The sequence below is a fragment of the Thermobia domestica genome, chromosome 1 (assembly GCF_964235325.1).
Source record: "Thermobia domestica chromosome 1, izTheDome1.hap1.1, whole genome shotgun sequence".
Lineage (NCBI taxonomy): Eukaryota > Metazoa > Arthropoda > Insecta > Zygentoma > Lepismatidae > Thermobia > Thermobia domestica.
This window is the reverse complement of record NC_137454.1, coordinates 317273624-317294533: the sequence shown is the minus strand read 5'-3', so window position 1 is coordinate 317294533 and position 20910 is coordinate 317273624. Positions and strand designations below refer to the sequence as shown.

The 20910-nt window shown below is 34.9% G+C and overlaps 1 protein-coding gene across 7 annotated transcripts in view; it reads left to right on the top strand.

Annotated features, from left to right (window-relative positions):
• The window catches only part of LOC145662550 (uncharacterized), a 436952-nt gene that overhangs the window by 153387 nt on the left and 262655 nt on the right, over nucleotides 1-20910 (top strand). The window contains exon 3 of one of the 7 annotated variants that reach the window (XM_081728275.1): nucleotides 8045-8437. The exons of the other annotated variants lie outside the window; for them this stretch is intronic. Coding sequence (XP_081584401.1) covers nucleotides 8045-8086 — 42 coding nt within the window. The 3' untranslated portion in view covers nucleotides 8087-8437. Of the gene's footprint in view, nucleotides 1-8044; nucleotides 8438-20910 lie in introns of those variants that run through there. 7 annotated transcript variants of the gene reach the window in all.

Here is a 20910-nt window from a genome sequence, read left to right as displayed (position 1 = left end):
ATAATAAACAATATGTACGACCTTTTGACATGTGCTTTTTCTTCCTGCAAAATTCATATTTGTTACGTAATATACGAGAAGTTATTTCAGCAAATTACCCTAATAACTTGCCTATTTTGAAATATAGTAGTTTCTCATGTGTTTAAATAATATACTTGAAACTTATTTTCTTACAGAACTTGACATTGATTTATACATCTCTCGTGAAGTTTGTCGTTTGTAATTTATAACCACAGCCAACGCTAGTAGAGGATAATACAGCATTCATATGTTAGTTTTAAGGCATTTTACAATGTAGATGTTGTTCGATTAGCACTTGTATACCTTTGCATTTGGTCACTGTCTCCATTCTGTGTGTAGCTAGCGCGCTTGTCTTGTGATGTACAGGGTTCCATGTTCATTACCCGGTGTTAAAGGATTGAAATTCAAACTCATCGTGATTTGAATTCCATCTCAGAGTGTAAGTGCATGTCTCATATAGCCTCCGTACTGAAAAGTGACTCTACTTTAACCAACAACAGATTCCTAGTGATTACATGGAATTCTGTGTTGACCCAGCATCGTAAGATAATTGGCTAAATATTAAGAGATATTGAACTCAGGGAAAACAAAGCAATAGATTCGATGAACTGATTGTCCTTTACGTGATTAAGAGCTATTTGACCGGCCAGCCAAAAACTTCTTCTTTGTGAAACACATCGTTTCAGAGCTTAGTTCATTATTCAGTTTATTTTCTTCTTAACATTATAGCTGCATAAGACATGAATTGATAGCTAAGCATGAAAAGACTCCGCACAATCCTTATGGAAATTCGATTTCCGTGGAATTGCTTGAAACTGTGGCATATAGTAGATATTGTGATCCTGAGAAAAAGTCTCAATGGACAACCTGCCGTTACTGTCCACTTGACCACTACAGGGCCATTTTTTGAAAATAGCAGAAGGTAACGGTATTTTGGATTTCGGTAGAATTGCTTGAAACCCATGATAATTGCAGATATTGTGATCTGAAAAAAAAATCTCAATTGGCGCAACTATTAATCACTAACAGATTGGCTACTACAGGGCCACTTAAAAAAAAAAAGCAGCCGAAGATAATGATATTCTGGATTTTTGTGGAATTGATTAAAACCGTGGTACGTTGTAAGTATTGTGATCCTGAGGAAAAATCTCAATGGGCACAACCACTAATCACTGACCATTTTGCCACTGCGGAGAAACATTTTTGAAAACAGCAGAAGGTAACGAAAATTTGGGGGTTTTGGTGGAATTATATGAAACCTTGAAAAGGTTTAGATCTTCTCATCCTATCCCACAATCCGAAAAAGGGATGAGGAGACTAGCGGCGCACAGTGGTCGGAAACTGAAAAAAAAGCGGTCAAAAATAGATTTTGTCAACTTCGCCGCCTATGAAATCGGTATTGATATTTGATTATGAGTATATCTCCTGCTTCCAAACCCGGAGTTTCAGGACATAGGAATATTTTCGCTGTCCATAAAATGCAGGTAAACATAAACAAATAAAAATGCCGACAAATCAGTAAAAAATGAACCAAACCGTATGACTTGTTTTAACCATTTATATCGTTTCTGAGGTCGATGAAAGCGGTTGGATAATACATTGGACTCAAATACTGTGTTTCTAGTGAAAAGCCTTGTTATCCATTGTCATATCATTTATATGATGGCTTTGTTAGTGTTACCGTAAAGTTACATATACGGTGATGTTAGTTCTGCAGTTAGTTCTGCAAAATAAGGCTTATTGAGTTGACCATGAGTAGTACAAAGGTTGAGCATTGGAAATAGCTGCACCCAAATGCGCCTAAAGGACTCAGTCCCATCTAACTGAAAATGCGTGATGAATAATGATGTGATTACAGTTGAGATCCGTTATCGGAGCCTTACAAAGAGAAAATGCATATTGTCGTGTACGTAATTTGCATTGCCCTTCGTCCCTGAATCAAAGTTGTAGTGAACTCATACATATTGCAGTGATAAACTATCAGTCGTGTGAAGCTGATGTAAATTACACGTCAGTGCATTAGTCCTAATCCAGAACTAAATTACATTCCAGTAAGTATTAGTGTTTTCTTCGAAGATGGTGCGGGTGAAAAACCGCGAACTTTAATTTTGTATCCTAAGACCAAACACTAATTTGTTTTATACCATCTTTTTATTAGATGCACATACAATTAGAGGGAGGGCACATTGAACCTGTAACCGCTTCTTGGATGCATATTAACTTCTCTAACTTCGTACTGAGTAGCGATGGCCAATTCATATAAGGCGTGAACATGTTATGTTTTCAATTTATAAACTGTATGATATGGTATGATTCACGATGGTGGATTTCAAGATGACGACTTTCATTGTTCTATATCCTCCCCAATTGTTCCTCACCTTTATTCCCTAACAGCACAAGATGTGCTAGGCATGCACCACTTAGGTGTTCTAAATTCATCTCCCACATTTGATGCATTTGTTGCTTCTTTTTCTAAGCGATTGTGTACTAGAAGCAGAAGACGCATCAACTTTATTAGATGGCAACTGTCACCGATCATTTGAAAGTGAATATGTAAAAACCATGAAATAAAGTAGACACTCGTAATTTTGTTATAAAATTACATGACGAGCAGATTTTATCTCCTAAACGGTTATCGTCGAATATACGCGGTTAAAAGAGCACTCTGATTAGCCAAATTCAAGACTCCAACAATTTATCCTTCTACAAGGGACGTTCTCTTCATCGCCTTCGTGGCCAAGTGGGAAGAGCACGCGGCTAGTAATTCAATGGTTGGTGGTTTGCGCCCACCATGGGGTACCCCCTTTTTTTTTTTTTTTTTTTTTTTACTTGTTTAAAGTCTTTTTTTAGACACCTTAATGTAAACACATTACGCATATAGGAGATTTAACATATTTTGGGGTAATTTTGTGGCTCATTGACGCTTAAGGCATAGGGAGCATACTAAGCACGTTCCCCAGGTACATGTCAGGCATGTGCCTAGGGGTGGACATAGACTGTGGCTATCACTTGCCATCCATGTGATTTCTCTCTCAGGTACATGAGGCTCATACTGGACACATTCCCATGTACCTGAGGGAACATGATAGGCATATGCCTACTATGTAATTGTGCTGTTAGGGTTACTCCCCTACATTGTTCCTTTGGTTATATTTTGCGGTATTCGACATTTATGCGAGGGGTTTCCACACTTTTGGACCACCCTGTATATATATAACTGCACATATTGTAGTAGGGGTTCTTTGAATCACATTCGCAGTAGTTGCAATCGATTTAGAAGGGACAATTACGTATAAAACAATAGACAGACGCCCGTCAACATTCATTATTTCGGAATAAACTATTTTTGGCCACTTTTTCCAAGTTTCCGACCACTGTGCGGCGAACGCCATTTAAGCATAGATAACATCCCGGTGTTCATCTTGCGCGACAAACGAAAGTAACGGAAAACGCTAGTCAGAATAACCGGCCTGTGCCGAGCCTCCGAATTCTGACAAATTCTCTATCAACTGACCTACCGTTACTAGGCAGCCACAAATTAATATTTTTTTCTCCGGATTACGTAATCTACAACATATCAGTGTCATTCATTTTCACCGAAATCCAAAATATCGTTATACCTGGCTGTTTTCAAAAATCTGGACCTGTAGTGGCCAAACGGTCAATAATTGATGCTTGTGACCATTAAGAATTTTTCTTATAAGAATATCTACAACATATCCCAGTTTAAAGTAATTTTACCAAAATCCAGAATAGTTGCCTTCTGCTGTTTTCAGTGACCCTGTGACCAAAGTATGAATTGTCAGTTGTTTTTTCCTCTGACCAGACCCGTTACTGATCGACTTCGGTGATCTCTCGAGAAATGGTATTCTAGTTCGGCTAGAGTTAAATATCCCTTACTTCGTAAAAGAAGTGTGATAATTGTAACATTTTAAAACTTAAATTTATGTACAACGCAAAATCATTTTTAAAAAAAATCATATTCCAATTTAGTCGGAAAGAAAACAAAATAATGCCCCCATATAAAACAAATAGGATAAGAAATGAAGATATTGTAGGTGGTAAAAACAACTTTAAGATAACCTTGACTTTGAAGTGATGCAGCGCAACAAATTCGTATATGTATTGGCAACACTGACTCCAAATACAGTGTCATGTTGTTGATATTGTTCTGTTTAGTGCTTCCAGCTGTTGGACATGATTCCTTCCACAAGTTGCAATGATACAGTCATTATGTGGTTATCCACAAGTAGTCAAGGTTAAGTGCCCCACTGTTACGCAACAGCCTCTGCTGTTTTTGTTACGCGAACGGAGTATTTCTGTCAAAGATAATTGAAATATCTCATACATGATAGTAATTAGTTTCGCTAGAGCTTGAATCTATACATAATGTTATCCTTATTACCAGGGGAATATAGTTATTAATTTTTCCCATTACATTGGAAGTCAGATAATGGCATTTTATATGTGGAAATAAATACTTGTTTAGTAAAACCATCTCTAAAATATACCCTATCATTTTTGTGATCTGCAATCTTGACCTTGTCGCTAATTTTCTCTATGAAATTCTGTGGAACAGTTTAACACATTTCTGTATTTTCTGTACAGTACCATATTTAATGCCAATATAAGTGTTTTCTCTGGGAGGCTGGTCCGTAACTTGTAGGTGGGCAGGGTGAAACTGCCTCCAGTTAAACACCCTGCCGTTCAAAAGGATCCACTTCAGCAAAACTGCCTTGCTTCATATAAAGTATGAACTTGAACGTATACTGGAGCATATAGGTTCACCACATCCTTAAACTCTCTTAAATGAAGGAAAAATATGATCATAGTTCTATTCAGTAAATGTCATCTATTAGGTTCCCCAAAATAATCCATATTTCTTAAGACTTCGTAAGAAATCAGTGGCTCAGTGGTAGAGCGTTCACCTCTAATGCGTGGGCTCCCTGGTTCGATCCCAGCTCGCACCAAGTGGAGTTTGTGGTAGACGAGCACAGTGTGCGTGGATTTTCTCGGGGTTCTCCCGTTTCCTCCCACTTCGTTCCGCCATTGCATTAATTTCTCAGCATCAGTCTCCTTTAGCTTAGCCGGCATAACCGTGCGACGTAAAAGTGAAAATTTTCATTTCATTTCTTAAGGCTTTGTGTCAAACGTTTTTCCTTATACGTTTAAAATACATATGAAGCATGGAATTGACTTACCGTATACTATTTCCAAAAGAGCTGAAAATAACGATAAATTCTACTGCTGCCCATCCTCTGAACAAAATATTTTTCCTAAAATGAAAGTATATGTAATCTGGGGGCCGTACTTCAGTGAAACGGCAACAGGGGCTTCTAGAAGTATTAATAGAAATGTTAGTTTTACATTCTAGGGGGGAGTAGCAAATTTAATATTTCATATTTTAATAGGTGCTCAACTTAATTTTTTTTCTAGGGGTAGCAAATTAACGCTTTCCCTAGGAAAAATTCTCAGTCAACGGCGCTGCTTGATTGGTCATTTACCGAAAAATTATTTCCATATACACTGTCTTCTGCAAACTTCTTGATGTGCAAGATATTCGCTTTTAACGCTGTTCATGAATAGTATAGCCCAACAAGAATGACTAAATCGCTGGGGCACTTGGTAATTAGCTAAATATACCGTAAAAAGTTTTTATCATATAACCAAATGAGGAAATCATGATATATTCTCGATCAGCTGTGGTTACTAGGCGTCAAATCTGGGTTTTGTTAGTTTGTAACTTTCAGCAATTTCAACATCTGAGACACCAAGTTTCTACTGTTAAATTATATTCTTGTTCGCCTGATTCTTTTTTTCCTCACTAGATTCTAGCACAATCTCCCCGGACACAATTTCTCAGGTGTCCTCACTAGTTTTCAAGCAATATATGTAGTTTATCAATCACATATTTACCTTGTCTGTCCGGGAGACAATCTCAAGAACTACTTGATGGATGGCCAAGATGTACAGGGTCTAGAGTTTGTTGATAGACATGGTCCATCCACCAGAAATGATTGGAATCAACCATTTGTGGTTTTAACAATAATGACTATGGCAGAAACTGTAATAGATAGCGTAAACTGTTTTTCTGCAATTGATTAAGCATCTGAAGAATACATTTTATCTCCACCCTTACTTTCTACAATTTCCACCCTATTTGTTTACTGTTGATATGTCATTATGACACTTAATTTGGAGACATCTTATTTCTAGTTTTCGCAAGTAATTATGCCATAGACATATACCGAACTTGTACCAATCCATTGCTGTAATGGACATTTGTTAGAATGACCAAAGATAAATTAATCAATACAAGCTTCAAGTATGAATTTTAATGACTGCTTCTGTATATTATGGCTGTATATGTGTATTGTTAGGTGCTATTGTTGAGTGGTTGAGCAGGGATCAAATTCTCACTCGCACTGTTATACTTTGATGGTAGTAGATTCCTTCTTGAGTCGAAGTTCTAACTTGAGACACTATGTCCTTAAGCTTAATAACTGCGTTCACTTGTCGATGGTACGAGATTGGTTTCAGACTTGACAACAAGTCTGACTATGAATTGCCGACTGACTGACATTATGGGAAAACATAGTTTTAATCACTGACTATTCGTCGTGTTACCATTGTGAACGAGGAAATGGTCTATATACTGGCTATGCGTGACTTAAATCCAGAAAGTTATAGTTTACGAAAATTTGTCGACTTGAGAATCTGTCCGGCTGCACTCATATAAGGGAGATGGTTTGTGCATAATGTAAAAGATCGCACCTACACACAGAATTTAATATACACGTGCATTAATATAAAATAATCCAGGTTATATTCCTAGACATACACAGCGGCGCAATCTGTCTTCAACATTGGGAGGAACAAGACCTTTCCTTTCCTTTTCTTTCTTTTCCTTTCCTTTTTTCTCTTTTTTTTCTTTCCTTTTTTTGTTATGCGATGCTCAAAATATTTGTGAAGCTGAAAAACAATCCTGTGGAGGATCAAGCAGAGTTGTTTAACATTGGGAGGCGGGCAGATTTGAGGGTTTTATTCTGGGGGGACATCAATTTCATCTCACTTTCCTTTGTGGCAATCGAACACAAATCATGACATTTTTGCCCAAAAAACACATTTCAAATCTGACTATTGGGAAGGACAGTCCCCGCAGTTCCAAGATTGGAGGGGACATGTCCCCCTGATCCCCCGAGATTTGCGCTAGTGGACATTTAGGTATGTTTTCTGCCTTTACCAAATCATAATAACCTGAAAGAAAATAATGAATGATCAAATATTGGACGTAAATGATGAAATATAAATCTGGGATTGTAGTACTACATCCCCAGGAACAACTCTGACTTAAAATAATAATGGAAATTCATCTGCTGACAACTTATAGTGTTATTATTCATTTTAATCTAGTAAATTGTTTTCGTTTAAATCAGTAAATAGTATTCGCCTTATTGCAGTTAGTGAGCGCTTTTATTCTGTGATTTTACTTATGTGCTTGTATTAGTTATATTTTGCGCCTATATCTAGAAAATTTCTTCGTGTTTTCAAATAAAATATTCTTTTTTATTACCTTTATCCTATTATTTTATGTGTACTACCAAACAGTCTCTTTCCGTTGATATAGAAACACATTGATAATTTCCCAAGCCTGATATGGACTATGGACTTCTAGTTTTGTATGGACATAAACATATCATATCTAATATTTTATTCATTGGTGTTATGGACCGTCAGAAAATTGCTATGTATTAAAAACCCTAATCCGCCTTTTTTAAAAACTAGTTTCTTTATTCATGGTACTTATATATTCACCATTATATGTTGCTAACGTACTTTTTATGCGTCTTAAAATATATAATTGTTTATCAATATAATTATTTTAGATGTATTACTATAAAATTTACTATTATTTCGTTAAATATTTAAGAAAATAAATTACTTATAATATTTTTAGTAATTCGTCTTAATATAGTATGTCATTATTATTGTATTAATCAATTTTTCTCTTTCCTCGTTACAGGTAAGTTCAACACTTCTTGAAAATAATTTGCGATCATTTTGATCATGTGAGTATTCCTACACGACTAATAATTATTTCTTAGCACATAAATCATTAATATGTCAAAAAAAAATCTTATGATGTTCTTTGCAGAAAGTATTCCTAAATCTAAAATTGTCAAATTTAGAACTTCTAGTATTCCCTAGACGTTTGGGTAGTTAGATATAACCTTTGTATCATTTGACATTAAAAAACTGCAGATGTAACAAGCGAACAGCGTTGACTTCTGTTTTGTGAGCCTTTGGGCTTTTACAACCTAGGATTTAATTACCATTTATCTAGTTGTCATTGTAGACTTAGTGACGAAATAAATAAACAGTAAGTCTTTCACTGGAAAAAGGATCAATTTCGCTCCTTATTAATCCACTACAATTTTTTATTACGTGTGTTCTACCTAACTACAAAGTAGATTACTTTTCTAGGAAGTCTTTCGAAACTGAAATTGTTATGACTTCCAATTGCCAAAATTTCGAATAAAATCGACATTTTCTTGTTAAGCGATTATTATAATTGTATATTTTGATTTTTCAGAAGGGAAAATCAGCATTTCCTCTGATTTTAGATGAAACTGTAGTAAAGTTATTCAGAGTCCTAACTCGCTAAACTCAAAATATAAAATGTCTTTTCACTCTCTTAACCTATCTATTCAACATTAATTCTTAGTACTTACGCTCGGAAATTCTCGTAAGTTATATAATTATCGTTTTTCGTATAATGAACTGACTTCTCTTAGATTACTATACACATATTTACCAAAAAAAAAAAAAACTGATAATTACCAAAACCTCTCTTTTTTGTCTCCTCAAATGACATCGCTCAGAAGGGATTGGATTCCAGTTATTATATTCTTATATTTATGGTCCGATTTTTCATATTTCCCAGCAGAGAGAATATATGTGATGGTCGCAAAAATATGTGATGGGCAGAGGACGTAAAATAGAAACAAAACTTTCCTTGCGCATTTGTTTTAATTCCTTCACGTCCAGTTGAATGTCAACTAATATAAATACAAATTGCTCTTTAATAGTTTGAAAATCAACCTCAGATTTTATTTTTACCAGCTACTCATGAATTTACGAAGTACATAGGAAATACTAATATTAGAATACACAAACATTGCTAACACTATTCTGAGGAATAAAAAGATAAAAAAAAGAAACTTACCATACATAGAATTGCTTATTATTATTATTATTATTATTATTATTATTATTATTATTATTATTTATTGACCATAGCAACATATTTATCCCAGGCCATAATTAGGTATCCGTTGAAGTAACAAACTTGCTGAGAGTATTTTTGGCATCTACGTGTCAGGTTAAGCCTAAATAGCTCGAAACATAGGTTCTACCTGCCTTAAAATTCGTGACGTACCTTAAGGGTTTAAGGGCATAAGGTTAGCTACGTAGCTGGCGTTAGTTTTTTTTTTTTTTTTTCATGGTTTCTTGATTCCCGGTGATGGCACAGAAACTGGAGAAGATGCGAGAGGATGCGCCAACTGCAGTGAAGCGTCCTTGAAGGTTAACCCTTGCCTCCTCTGCTGGTCCAGAGGGAGCGGAGAAGACGGCAGCAAATCGACACTTTAAATTGAAAGCAGCAGCAGCAGTAGTAATAGAAAGAAACTTTTAAAGGGGAGCTGCAGGCAGTATTTAAAGTTGGACTTCATATTCTCCCTATGCTCTATAGCAATATTTTCATAACATTTTAAGTAGAAACTTTTTTTAATTACTCAAAATATTTTACGGACAATCTTGCTCGTGTCTTTTGAAAGCAAATGTACAATTTTAATATTTAGAGATTATGTTAATTCCAATATCTTTATGCAGTATTCCTCCCGTAATCTGAACGCCCTAGAAACCCAGGATCTCTAATTACTACTCCAGGAAAGATAACCAAAATATAGGGGTCGTAACGGACTAATTAAATGAAAGCTGAATTTCTCAGTATAGGTATTTCAGACTAAACCTAAAAACATACTAAAAGTCCCCATCGATCCCATGCCGGCTTCTTTCTCAAAATGGCGTCTAAAGATGGCGGCACAAAAAGTCGTTACTCTCTCACATTTGTTCCTGTATCTTGAACAAACATGCATGGATTTTCATCTTCTAAACATTTTTTTGCTTTCATTTTTTTCCTTAGTTTTAAAGTTTACGTTCCAACTATAAATCAAGGTCTCACGTCGTATTGAATTTTTCGATTAACCCTTTCCAGACAGAGTGGCCAAAGTGTCACTAATGGTAGTTACACTTACTTAATCCTCTCTTGTGTGAACACTAAGATACCGGGATGATTTTTTTCTATGCCGAATATGGTTGGACCATAGTTTATCCTGATAGTATTTTATCTGAGTGTCAAATTTCCCTACATTTGAGCCCAATGTCAAAAAATCAAGATTTTTCGAGTTCCCAAATTTCTTTTCAGTTTTTTCAGTATAACTTTCTCCGTTTTAGAGAAATCTACTTAGAACTTGTCAGGTATATACCTCACATAGATACCTAATTTTTAGACCAATTAGACCAACTCACAATCAGTGTTTCAAACTAGAGAAATTAAAATTTTCTTATTTTTCAGTCAAAAATTTCGAAATCCGTATGCTTATAAATCCGTACCTAAACGTACGAATGCAGGTCAACTCCCACCAGTCGAACATCAGTCCTTACTGAACAAAAGCAAGTACAGATCGTTGTAATTGGGTAGTTAGAGGCCGTACAAAAATATCAAATTTAGATTCTAAATCATGATTTTTTTTTACTTTACCATAATCTATTTTTTTTTTCAATCACTATCTTATTTCAATCGTTAGATATAGACATAATACTTGTAGGATATATTCTTGATGTACCAGAGTTATTTTAAAATAGTTGAGTTTGTGTGATAGCAATGTTGCCAGCCATAGAAAATTTTAATTTCCTATTACAAGAGGAAAATTCGGAAAATATCCCATTTTTCTCTCTATAATTTCCCTGTGTCAAATTTGTTCCTATAACGTGAACAAATATACATTTATTTTCATCTTCTAAACGCCTAAAACGCAAAGTAAAGTGGATTATTTGATGTTAATTACTAAATTAATAAATTTTCAAAATAATTTTTTATCGAGTAAAAATCTTTTATTTTTTTCCTATTTTTATTTTTGTTTGTAAATATAAAATTCATCTCAAAATTGTAAATGATAAAATGTAATTTCAAGTACATTTTTCTTTTCAAATTTTTAGTTTGATATACTTATTATGAATAGATGCATTTACAGTAACGTAGGATGTATTAGAAATTATTTAAGATAATATTGTAGTTCATAATTGCATGAAGCTACAAGTGTAGCTTATAGGACATCGTCTACAACTTTATCTTGTTCAACAGAAATAACTTCTTGAGCATTAATGCAGGTCATTCCACTGCAGTTTTCGCAGAATTTAGTACAGGACTGTCCATTTATTTATTTATTTATTTATTTATTTATTTATTTATTTATTTTTTTTTTTTTAGACATTCACATCTTCTAGAACAATCACTACAAAGAGATATTTTACATTGGCAACTAATTTGATTCAAGAGCTCATCAGGCACCGCTGGAAAACTTAATACTGGAACCAATTTTTCATTTTTCACGTACCAACCCCATTCTGTGGGTTCGAGCTTATTTCCAAACCAAAACTCGACTTGAAGGCATACTCTTAGTGAACGTTGTCTGGCAGCTGCATACTTTGGAGTTAGGTTTGCAAGATCAAAGGTGGATCACAACGACAGTTACCCAAGATTGTTTTTGTATATCTGTATCGAAGGGAATCAAGATCCTCACCTACCTTACCATCGTGCAGTCTAACCAAGAATTTTTCTTCTGTAGCCATTATAAGTTCAGAGTTTTGATATTTACCATTAAAAAAGAGTTAGAGAGCGATCTATTTCGTTATCATTTCAGATAGAATTTTATTTTTTGACATTGCACTCAAATGTGAGAGAGAAATTTGACATTCAGATAAAAATACCATCAGGATAAACTATGGTCCAACCATATTCTGCATAGAAAAAATCATCCCGATATCTTAATTAGTATTCACACAGAAGATGATTTAAGTAAGTGTCACTACCGTTAGTGACACTTTGGCCACTCTGTCTGGAAAGGGTTAATCGAAAAATTCAATAAATCTTATCCTGCCTTGACGTGAGATTTTGATTTATAGTTAGAACGTAGACTTTAAAACTAAGAAAAAGAAAATGAAAGCGAAAAAATGTTTAGAAGATCCATGAAAATCCATATACGATTGTTCAAGGTATAGGAACAAATGTAAGAGTAATGACTTCTTGTGCCGCCATCTTTAGACGCCATTTTGAGAATGAAGCCGGCGGGGGGGGACTTCTAGTATGTTTTCAGGTTTAGTCTGAAATACCTACACTGAGAAATTCAGATTTCATTTAATTAGTCCGATATCAAAGCATATCTTTCCTTAGCTATACTTGGCATACGAGCGAAAAATTCGAGCAACGTTTGTCCCAGAATACGAACGCTGTTTTGGACTCCGAACAGCCACAAAGTTTTTTGTATGTTTGTGCGTATGTTTGCGCTTGGGCCATTCATACGCTTTATCGTTAAGTTGTCTGAAACTGTAGTGAAGGCATCTCATGTGATTTTTCACTCCTGATTTTAGGCTTTTGTACCCATTTCGTATTACTTTTTAATACATATAACTTATTATAATCTCCATGGGCCCTAAAAGGTGTACTTTTATTATTCGTTATATTTAATTTCTGTGTATTTATTGTTAACATTTTGAAAATTTAATTCGTGGGACCGAGAGACGGACAATTCCAGTTTCTTTATATATATATATATATATATATATATATATATATATATATATATATATAATATAAGGAGCAGGGTCTTGCAGTTCGAACAGGGTTCTGGAATATATGAAGTTCGTATTCCAGGTATCACTTGTTTTTAAAATGCCGTTAATTGAAATTCCTTTTTGATTTTTTAGAATACATACTAAAATTTAATAATTAAAAACTATCAAGTATATTTTCTAATAAATCTGTAAAGCTACTAGAATTTGTGTAGTCTTAACTGAAATTATTTACTTTTTAAATGAAATTAAATGAAATCTGTTTAACGTTTATGCCCTTTAAGCTGAGAGACTGATTAAAGCAAGTGAATGATGATAGAATTGATGGATTTTAAAAAGTGGAAAGAAACTGAAATATTCCGAGAAAACCCACGGACGCGATGTTGTCCACCACAAACTTATTTTTTCTTGTAATTTACATTTTTACAAGGAATTTACTTTTTAAGAAGTAGTAAATGTTGATGCTTCCAGTAATAAGATGAATGAGCCTGCGATTCTTTCAGTTATTCTATGTTTGAACATATAGCTTAAATCTAAGATCGACATACGTATCAAGTTAATTTTAGTATTTTGTTTTAATTTCATTTAATGAAGATCTTTCTCGGACATCAGTAAACCAAAAAGATTTATCACATGAAAAGTTTTTTTTTTTTTTCTTTCTTCAAATTTTGATCTTCCTGAGAATAGGGTGGATAGAGTAAAATGTATGTCCAGGGAAAAAAAGTGGATGACAATCCCTTATGCAATTTCTAAATTCTGAGATTCTCAGCTAAAGTGTCTGGTACTTAATACATTTAATTTATTATCGTTATTTGTATCGAAGAGAGCCACAAGGGTATACAATTTGTAGTCTGCAAACCTGTTTAAAATACACTGTTCTTTGGGAGCCTATAGAAAAGAAAACGTTCAGCAGTTAGAAATTTACCGAAGAACAAACTCATCAAACTTCGTATTTTTATTTGACAATTGAATCGGTGAGTAAAAAAATAATATTCCAAAAATAAAGAATAACATTCCACGATAACAATTTCTCCATAACTAAATATCCAATCCCATTACGTTTTTGGAATTTCGGGAAATGAAAGGTCTTAACATGCGCTACAAACCTCCCATACAGATATTTTTACGTAAGCAATGGTATTTCCGGTAAGCAGTTTTACTTTACAATGTTCAAAAGTAACGTGTTGTGGAATATTCTCCTTTTTGTACTCACTGATTCAATTGAAGGGAACGTTTCTAGTCTTTTGTTTATTTAGGGTTGCATTGGGGTTAACACCTTTCATCTGGAGAAATCCCGGACATTATACATATATATAAATTTAAGTAAAGTTAAAAGATAGACATACAAAACATTACGTAAATCGTGAACAAGATCTACTAATAGGCTTCCTGCTGTTCACTGAAAGACGTATACCTAATTAGAAGGCCAAATTTCACGGAAGCAATTTTACTATCAAGACACACATTTAAAACAAACAGCAGTTAAAAACTAGTCTTCCAGACTTTAACACTTTCCGTCGTACTTTACTGAAACTCAGGAACACTCGAACAAACTATCCATCTCAATTGATCACCCTCACTACTATGCAAGTAACTTCAAACCTACCTAAGTAACTATATTTTCTTACAATTACAGATTTATGTTAATAGCTTAATACTGGCGTGAGCTCCTCCGTGGCTAAGTGGTTAGCGTACGCGCCTTTGGCGTGGGAGGCCCGGGTTCGATTCCCGGCGGGAGCTCATGTGGTTCGGATTCCACGTTAATCAGTAGGTCCACGTCTCATATAGCCTCGCTGCTGAACGGGACGTTAAACTCAAAATCAACTCAACTTAATACTGACGCCATAATGTTTCAAAAGGGATTCAGTGTTTAGAAAAATAACATAAATTACTGCTGTTTTTTTTTTTTTTTTTTTTTTTTTTTTTTTTTTTTTTTTTTTTTTTTTTTTTGTCAATTACAATCAATAATGAAAAGTAGGTTTCGTTTGGCACAAAATGTAGAGAAACATAAGCTATTTCGAGCTTGCATTGGTGGTGCCAACCACATAATAAACTTCCGAATAAAATACAAAACAGTTCATTTATTATAAAAATAAATTAAAATTTCTGAAGTAGGAAATTAATAAAAAAGAATTATGAAAATATTCGGTAGTGCTTGTTTGAACCACTACGGCTTACGTATTATGATACAGATATGAAATGTAGATTTAGGCTATAAATTTTCATATTCCCGGACATTTGGTGTCCGGAGTAGATGTTGCTCCGGACTCCGGACGAATGGTTTAATTTGAGGAATGTCCGGATGAAACCCGGACGGGTGGTAACCCTAGGTTGCATAAATGATAGTAAGAATATTTAACAGAGGATTAACCAGTATTTTAATGCATAATTTTATCACAATATGGTAAGCTTGCATTTGGAATTCATTCGGGCTCACGCGGACTCAAGCTCACTCTTCGGTGCTGCTCACGCTCTTTGTCCTCTATTAAACTTGAGTTGACTCTATATTGTGATCATTAATCTCATTGGAGTTGGACTCGCTCTTATTAATGAGACTTAAACGTGCTTTATGTTCGCGCTCATTGGCCTAATTTAACTTCGCAGTTGTTCGGATTCGGGTTCTCTGGCTCGCTAGTCGTTTGTAGGAGTTGTGCTCACACCGGTTCGCGCTCAGTTTTTCAGCTCCAGGCTCGAAAGTTTGGACATCATTGCTACTGAAATTGAAATAGATAGAGCACAGAAACATAATTAGGAATCAAAGTTTTGAGCTTTCGGCATCTATGGTTATGTTAGCCCGTCACGTATGACGAATGCATCCATTGGCAATCAGACTGCACGGGAAATGAGGAAGAAAAGGAATGGGGAAGGAAGAAGCGACCTGGGACTTCTGTTAGGTATCATCCCGGCATTTGCCTGGTGTAAATGAGGAAAACCCAGGAAAAGACTATCCGGATAGCTGGTTTAAAAAAAGCTGTTCCATTTTTCCGACCGAGTACCCCCACCTGGAATCGAACTCGGGACCACTCGCACCAAATGCGAGAGCGTTAGCGACCATACCACGCGAGACCGCTCCACAGAAATAATACACTACTAGAAACAGTAAAGAGGATCACACTTAGAAGTTCCAATTTTGTCTGGTAGATGTCAATCAGTGGGTAGAAGGAAATGAAATATGGATAGTAACCGTTAGTCACCGTTACCCATCAAGAAGTTAACGGATTCACTCCATTAATGAATACTGTCAAGATAAAAGATTTAGCTATTGCAAAGAAAGTTAACTTTCGTTCAAGGTTTATCGTGTGGAATAACGGACGGACGTAAATAAGTTACTTGAAGATGTTAATGGATTGACTTCATTTACGATTGCAAAAACAAAAAATCAAATTCTTTCTTGTTCAAGAGTTATATTGTGTAGTAACGGACGTACATATTGACATTAGAAGTCCTACTTGCGTGATCCTAATAAAAATTTGTGTAAGAGAACAGCTGAGTAGACTATCATTTTATCCGTTCAGATTTCAAAATTAATGAACTTCAAGAAATAAAGTATGGAGATAAAATCTAGAAAGTAGTATGTAATAAAATGATCAGTATCTATGTTTATACTATAGCAGCATGGTTTAGGATAGAGGACTAGCTATTAAATTACATACTAGTGAACAAACAATCTATTACAAGGGAAGAATGTTGTAAGAGAAAAGGTAATTGAGGTATTAAAGTATGCCTTGAATCGATGAGTCAAAGGATTTCATCATTTCCGACAAAACAAAAGTATAGTATTACAAAAGTTGCAATTTTGGAATTACCGTTACTTACGCATTGAGACATTTTCTTCCTATAATGAGGATATTTTTAAACAGTTACTACTTTTAAGAGAAGTCACGTATTATTGCAAGGACTAAGGAAAGCTTACCTAATGTACTAATCTCCATAATACAGCAGTCTGAAGCTGTATAAAGCTTTCGTTCCTTAACTGCTTGTTCTAATTTAGAATTAGATTTTAACCAGCTAATGGTTTAGAAAACGCTAGCAGGGCTCATAGCGAGTCACTTTAACTAAAAGTTACTTTTTTTTTCAAGTAGGTCACTAAAAGTTACTTTTTGGGGGGATAAAGTAATTTTTTCCTGTGGTTTGTTTTTCATTGGCAGTTTTCCAAGAAAAATAGTATAAAAATAAATGGAAAAAGACAGAAACTGGTTACTTATTATTCTGAAAACTCTTTAATAACTCACTTCTGTATGACGGTGGCTCAGTGGTAGAGCGTTCACCTCTGGTGCTTAGGGTCTAGGGTTCGATCCCAGCTCCCGCCAAGTGAACTTTATGGTGGACAAACACCGTGTGCGTGGGTTTTCTCGGGGTTCTCCCGTTTCCTCCCACTTTCTTCATTCCACCATTTCATTCATCACTCATCATCACCGTCTTCTTTAGCCTAACCGGCATAATCGTGGAACGTAAAACAAAGATTTCATTTCATTTTTTTTTTCACTTCTGTATGAAGAAAGACAGTCTATGTGAAAGTATAAAAATTTGTTACCATACGTACTTGTTACAGTTTTTGGTTTTTAAACTTAATTTTGTATGCAACTGTATTTTTAGCTAACATTTGTAATTTACTTTATAAGTTCATAATAAGGGTATAAACATAATCCACATAATTTGTTTTGATCTTATTGTGTTAAAGAAGAGTGACAAATATTACCTGTTTAGTTTACTTTTCGTTGTATCCGGGATGTTGGTAGAAGTCATACCTATGTTTACCAATCATGTTTTACCAAGACAAAATTTGTAACAAAACAATCGTACAAGGCAAAATTTTATTATTAATAACGATAATGTAGGTGCTATGTATTAATTACATTAATTTTGTATTATTGGACATAACGAAAATATAGAAATTTGACCTTACCCCATTCATATCGAAGTTGAAATAGAAAACCATGCAAAGTATGTAATTAACAATGAACCTCTAAACACAAAAAATCTATTTTTTTTTATTAGCTGATAAACTTAAGCAAATTTTTTTTTTAATTTTAACATGTTAAAACATTACGTATTTAAGCTATGATTCAGCCGTATGTTTGGTTGGGAAAAACAAAAACAAACAAACAAACCAAAAACAAACAAAAAAATGTAAAATTTAATTAATGCCCAAGTTTGACATCAAGGTTTGAAGTTACTTTATGATGAGATTTTGGTCGCTTTTTTTATATGCTTTTGGTCACTTTTCAACTATTTAGAAAGTACCAGACCACTATGAACTCTGCGCTAGTGAAAGACGAAAGTTTCTCGATACAAAATCCAATTGTTGCAAATACCTAAGTGTCATTGAAAGTTATTGGAACTTTGTTAACGCAATAGCGCTTCAAAAATAATGAATTTCTTAATCTCCTCGTATGTTGGATTAAGCTACATTTCATCTTAGTGGGAAAATAAACGAATAGAACATTGGATTTTAGTGATCTGAACACAGCTTTTGGTGGTGAAGAATAAAAGTAAAATGTGTGTCTCTAACTAATGAGTTCTTTTTTCTCTGTGTTAAAACCAGCAAAAAAAGTTCCTCTTTTTCCAGAAGAACATTCTCATTATAGTCTTTTTCTTTTAATGTCTTTGGTTGATGTTGCCGGTAAGGAACTCTTTCAACTACTGCATATGGTTAGCGTATAGGCTTTCAGCGTGAGATACACCGGTTTGATTCCCGGTAGGAAAGCAATTTTTATTGTATTCTGACGTGAGATTATGGTGAGAAAATCGCCGTAAATTACCTAGCATAGAGAATTGCGATTAACGCAGAACAATATCGTAACTTTTTGTTCACTTATGAAACGCCGGCCTGCAAAGCCCCATAGCCGCGTATTGCATGATAATGCAGTATTACATACTGCTTGGCAAACTATGATGTGCGCTAGAAATTAATCCCACATCTACCTTATCTGACTGATCTAGAACCTAGCGATCATAGTTTCTTCTCAGAGCTGAAAAAAAACTGTGCTTAGTATCCAATATCGGAAGTTCAATGACACGAAATGCGCTGCACTCCAGCGGATTAAAGAAAAGAAAAAGAAACCAGGAAAAAGTACCGTGAAAGACGTGTGAAAAGTTCAGTATCTCACTGAGAAAATTGCATGCAGTTAAGCATGAGTTACGAAAAACTACATGCGTTGTATTATAGGCAAGAGTTAATGATATTGGAATTTCAAAATAAGATTCCCAGAACTTCGGAAACTTCCCTCGTAGGTGTCTATGATACATATAACAGATATATCAAACTTCTTCAAATTCCTGTTTACGATTTTTTTCAATTACTAGTTGGTAAATGTAATATTAAAGCAGATTTTTTTTTTTTAAATCTAGAAATTTACTGTTATATTTCAAAGTTTATTCTTAGTTTCATGTAGATTTAAGTATTAATAGATAGGCAAAGAGGGGGAGTTCTATTACACGAATATGCTGAATTTTCTTCTTGAATATTGATTGCTTTGTATCTCTCAATCTACATAGTACATACCATTGAGACGTAATGAAAGAGTAGTTTTTTTTTTCTTTTAACAAAGAGAACATGCTTTAAAGCATATTTGTACGTAATTATAGTGAGAAGTTACCACTGATTGAACAGTCATGAAACAGTGTATGTTTCTTTTAGATCTGCAAGAGTTGAAATACAGAGCTTTCTACAAGACAAGGTATGCAGTGATTTGCATAAAAGAAACATGTCTTTTATCTATGCTTACAAGTAAATTAACTACTTCATGTCCAATATGCGCAACAGCGTATGCGTAACAGTTACTGGATTAATCTACTAGATAGATCTTAATATTTACTAAATCTACTCCAGGGGAGGACCATTGCATGTCAAATCAAGATCTCCCTCCCAAGGTCAATTCGATTATTTTCTATTTTCATAGAATTTGATATAATATTGAAGAGAAGAACATTTGCACGGAACTTTTACTTTCAGCAATGTACTGTAACCATACAGGAAGACTGCTAATGTACTATAAAATAATTTCTTGCGTTGTAGCTTTAGAAAATAGCTCGTTATAATGGAGGTAGAATCTTTAGTTCGGTTCGTTTCTAAGCTAAGAAAATTTATATATATATAATATAATATTAATAGAATATAATAAATACAACGATATATTAATCTAAACGTACATAGCAATAGATGTAAAATAGTCAATATGCTGTCTTTTAAACACATTAGGGTGCATTAATAAAAGAAACAATGCAAGCTTTTGTACACAAAATATAATTTTAAGATTCTACAGTACAACATACACTACGTGATCAAAAGTATCCGGACACCTGGCTGAAAATGACTTATAAGTTCGTGGCGCCCTCCATCGGTACTGTTGGAATTCAATATGGTGTTGGCCCACCGCCATTGCCTTGATGACAGCTTCCATTCTCGCTGGAATACTTTCAATCAGGTGCGGAAAGGTTTCTTGAGGAATGGCAGCCCATTCTTCATGAAGTGCAGAACTGAGGAGAGGTATCGATGTAGGTCGGTGAGGCCTGGCACGAAGTCTGCTTTCCAAACATCCCAAAGGTGTTCTATAGGATTCGTCAGGACTCTGTGTAGGCCAGTCCATTACAGGGATGTTATGGTCGTGTAACCACTCCGCCACAGGCCGTGCAGTATGAATAGGTGCTCGATCGTGTTGAAAGATGCAATCGCCACCCCCGAATTGCTCTCCAACAGTGGAAAGCAAGAAGGTGCTTAAAACATCAATGTTGGCCTGCGCTGTGAAAGTGCCATGCAAAACAACGAGGAGTGCAAGCCCCCCCAAGAAAAACACGACCACACCATAATACCACCACCTCCGAAGTTTACTGTTGGCACTACACACGCTGACATATGTTCACCGGGCATTCGCCATACCCACACCCTGCCATCGGATCGCCACATTGTGTACCGTGATTCGTCACTCCACACGACGTTTTTCTACTGTTCAATCGTCCAATGTTTACGCTCCTTAC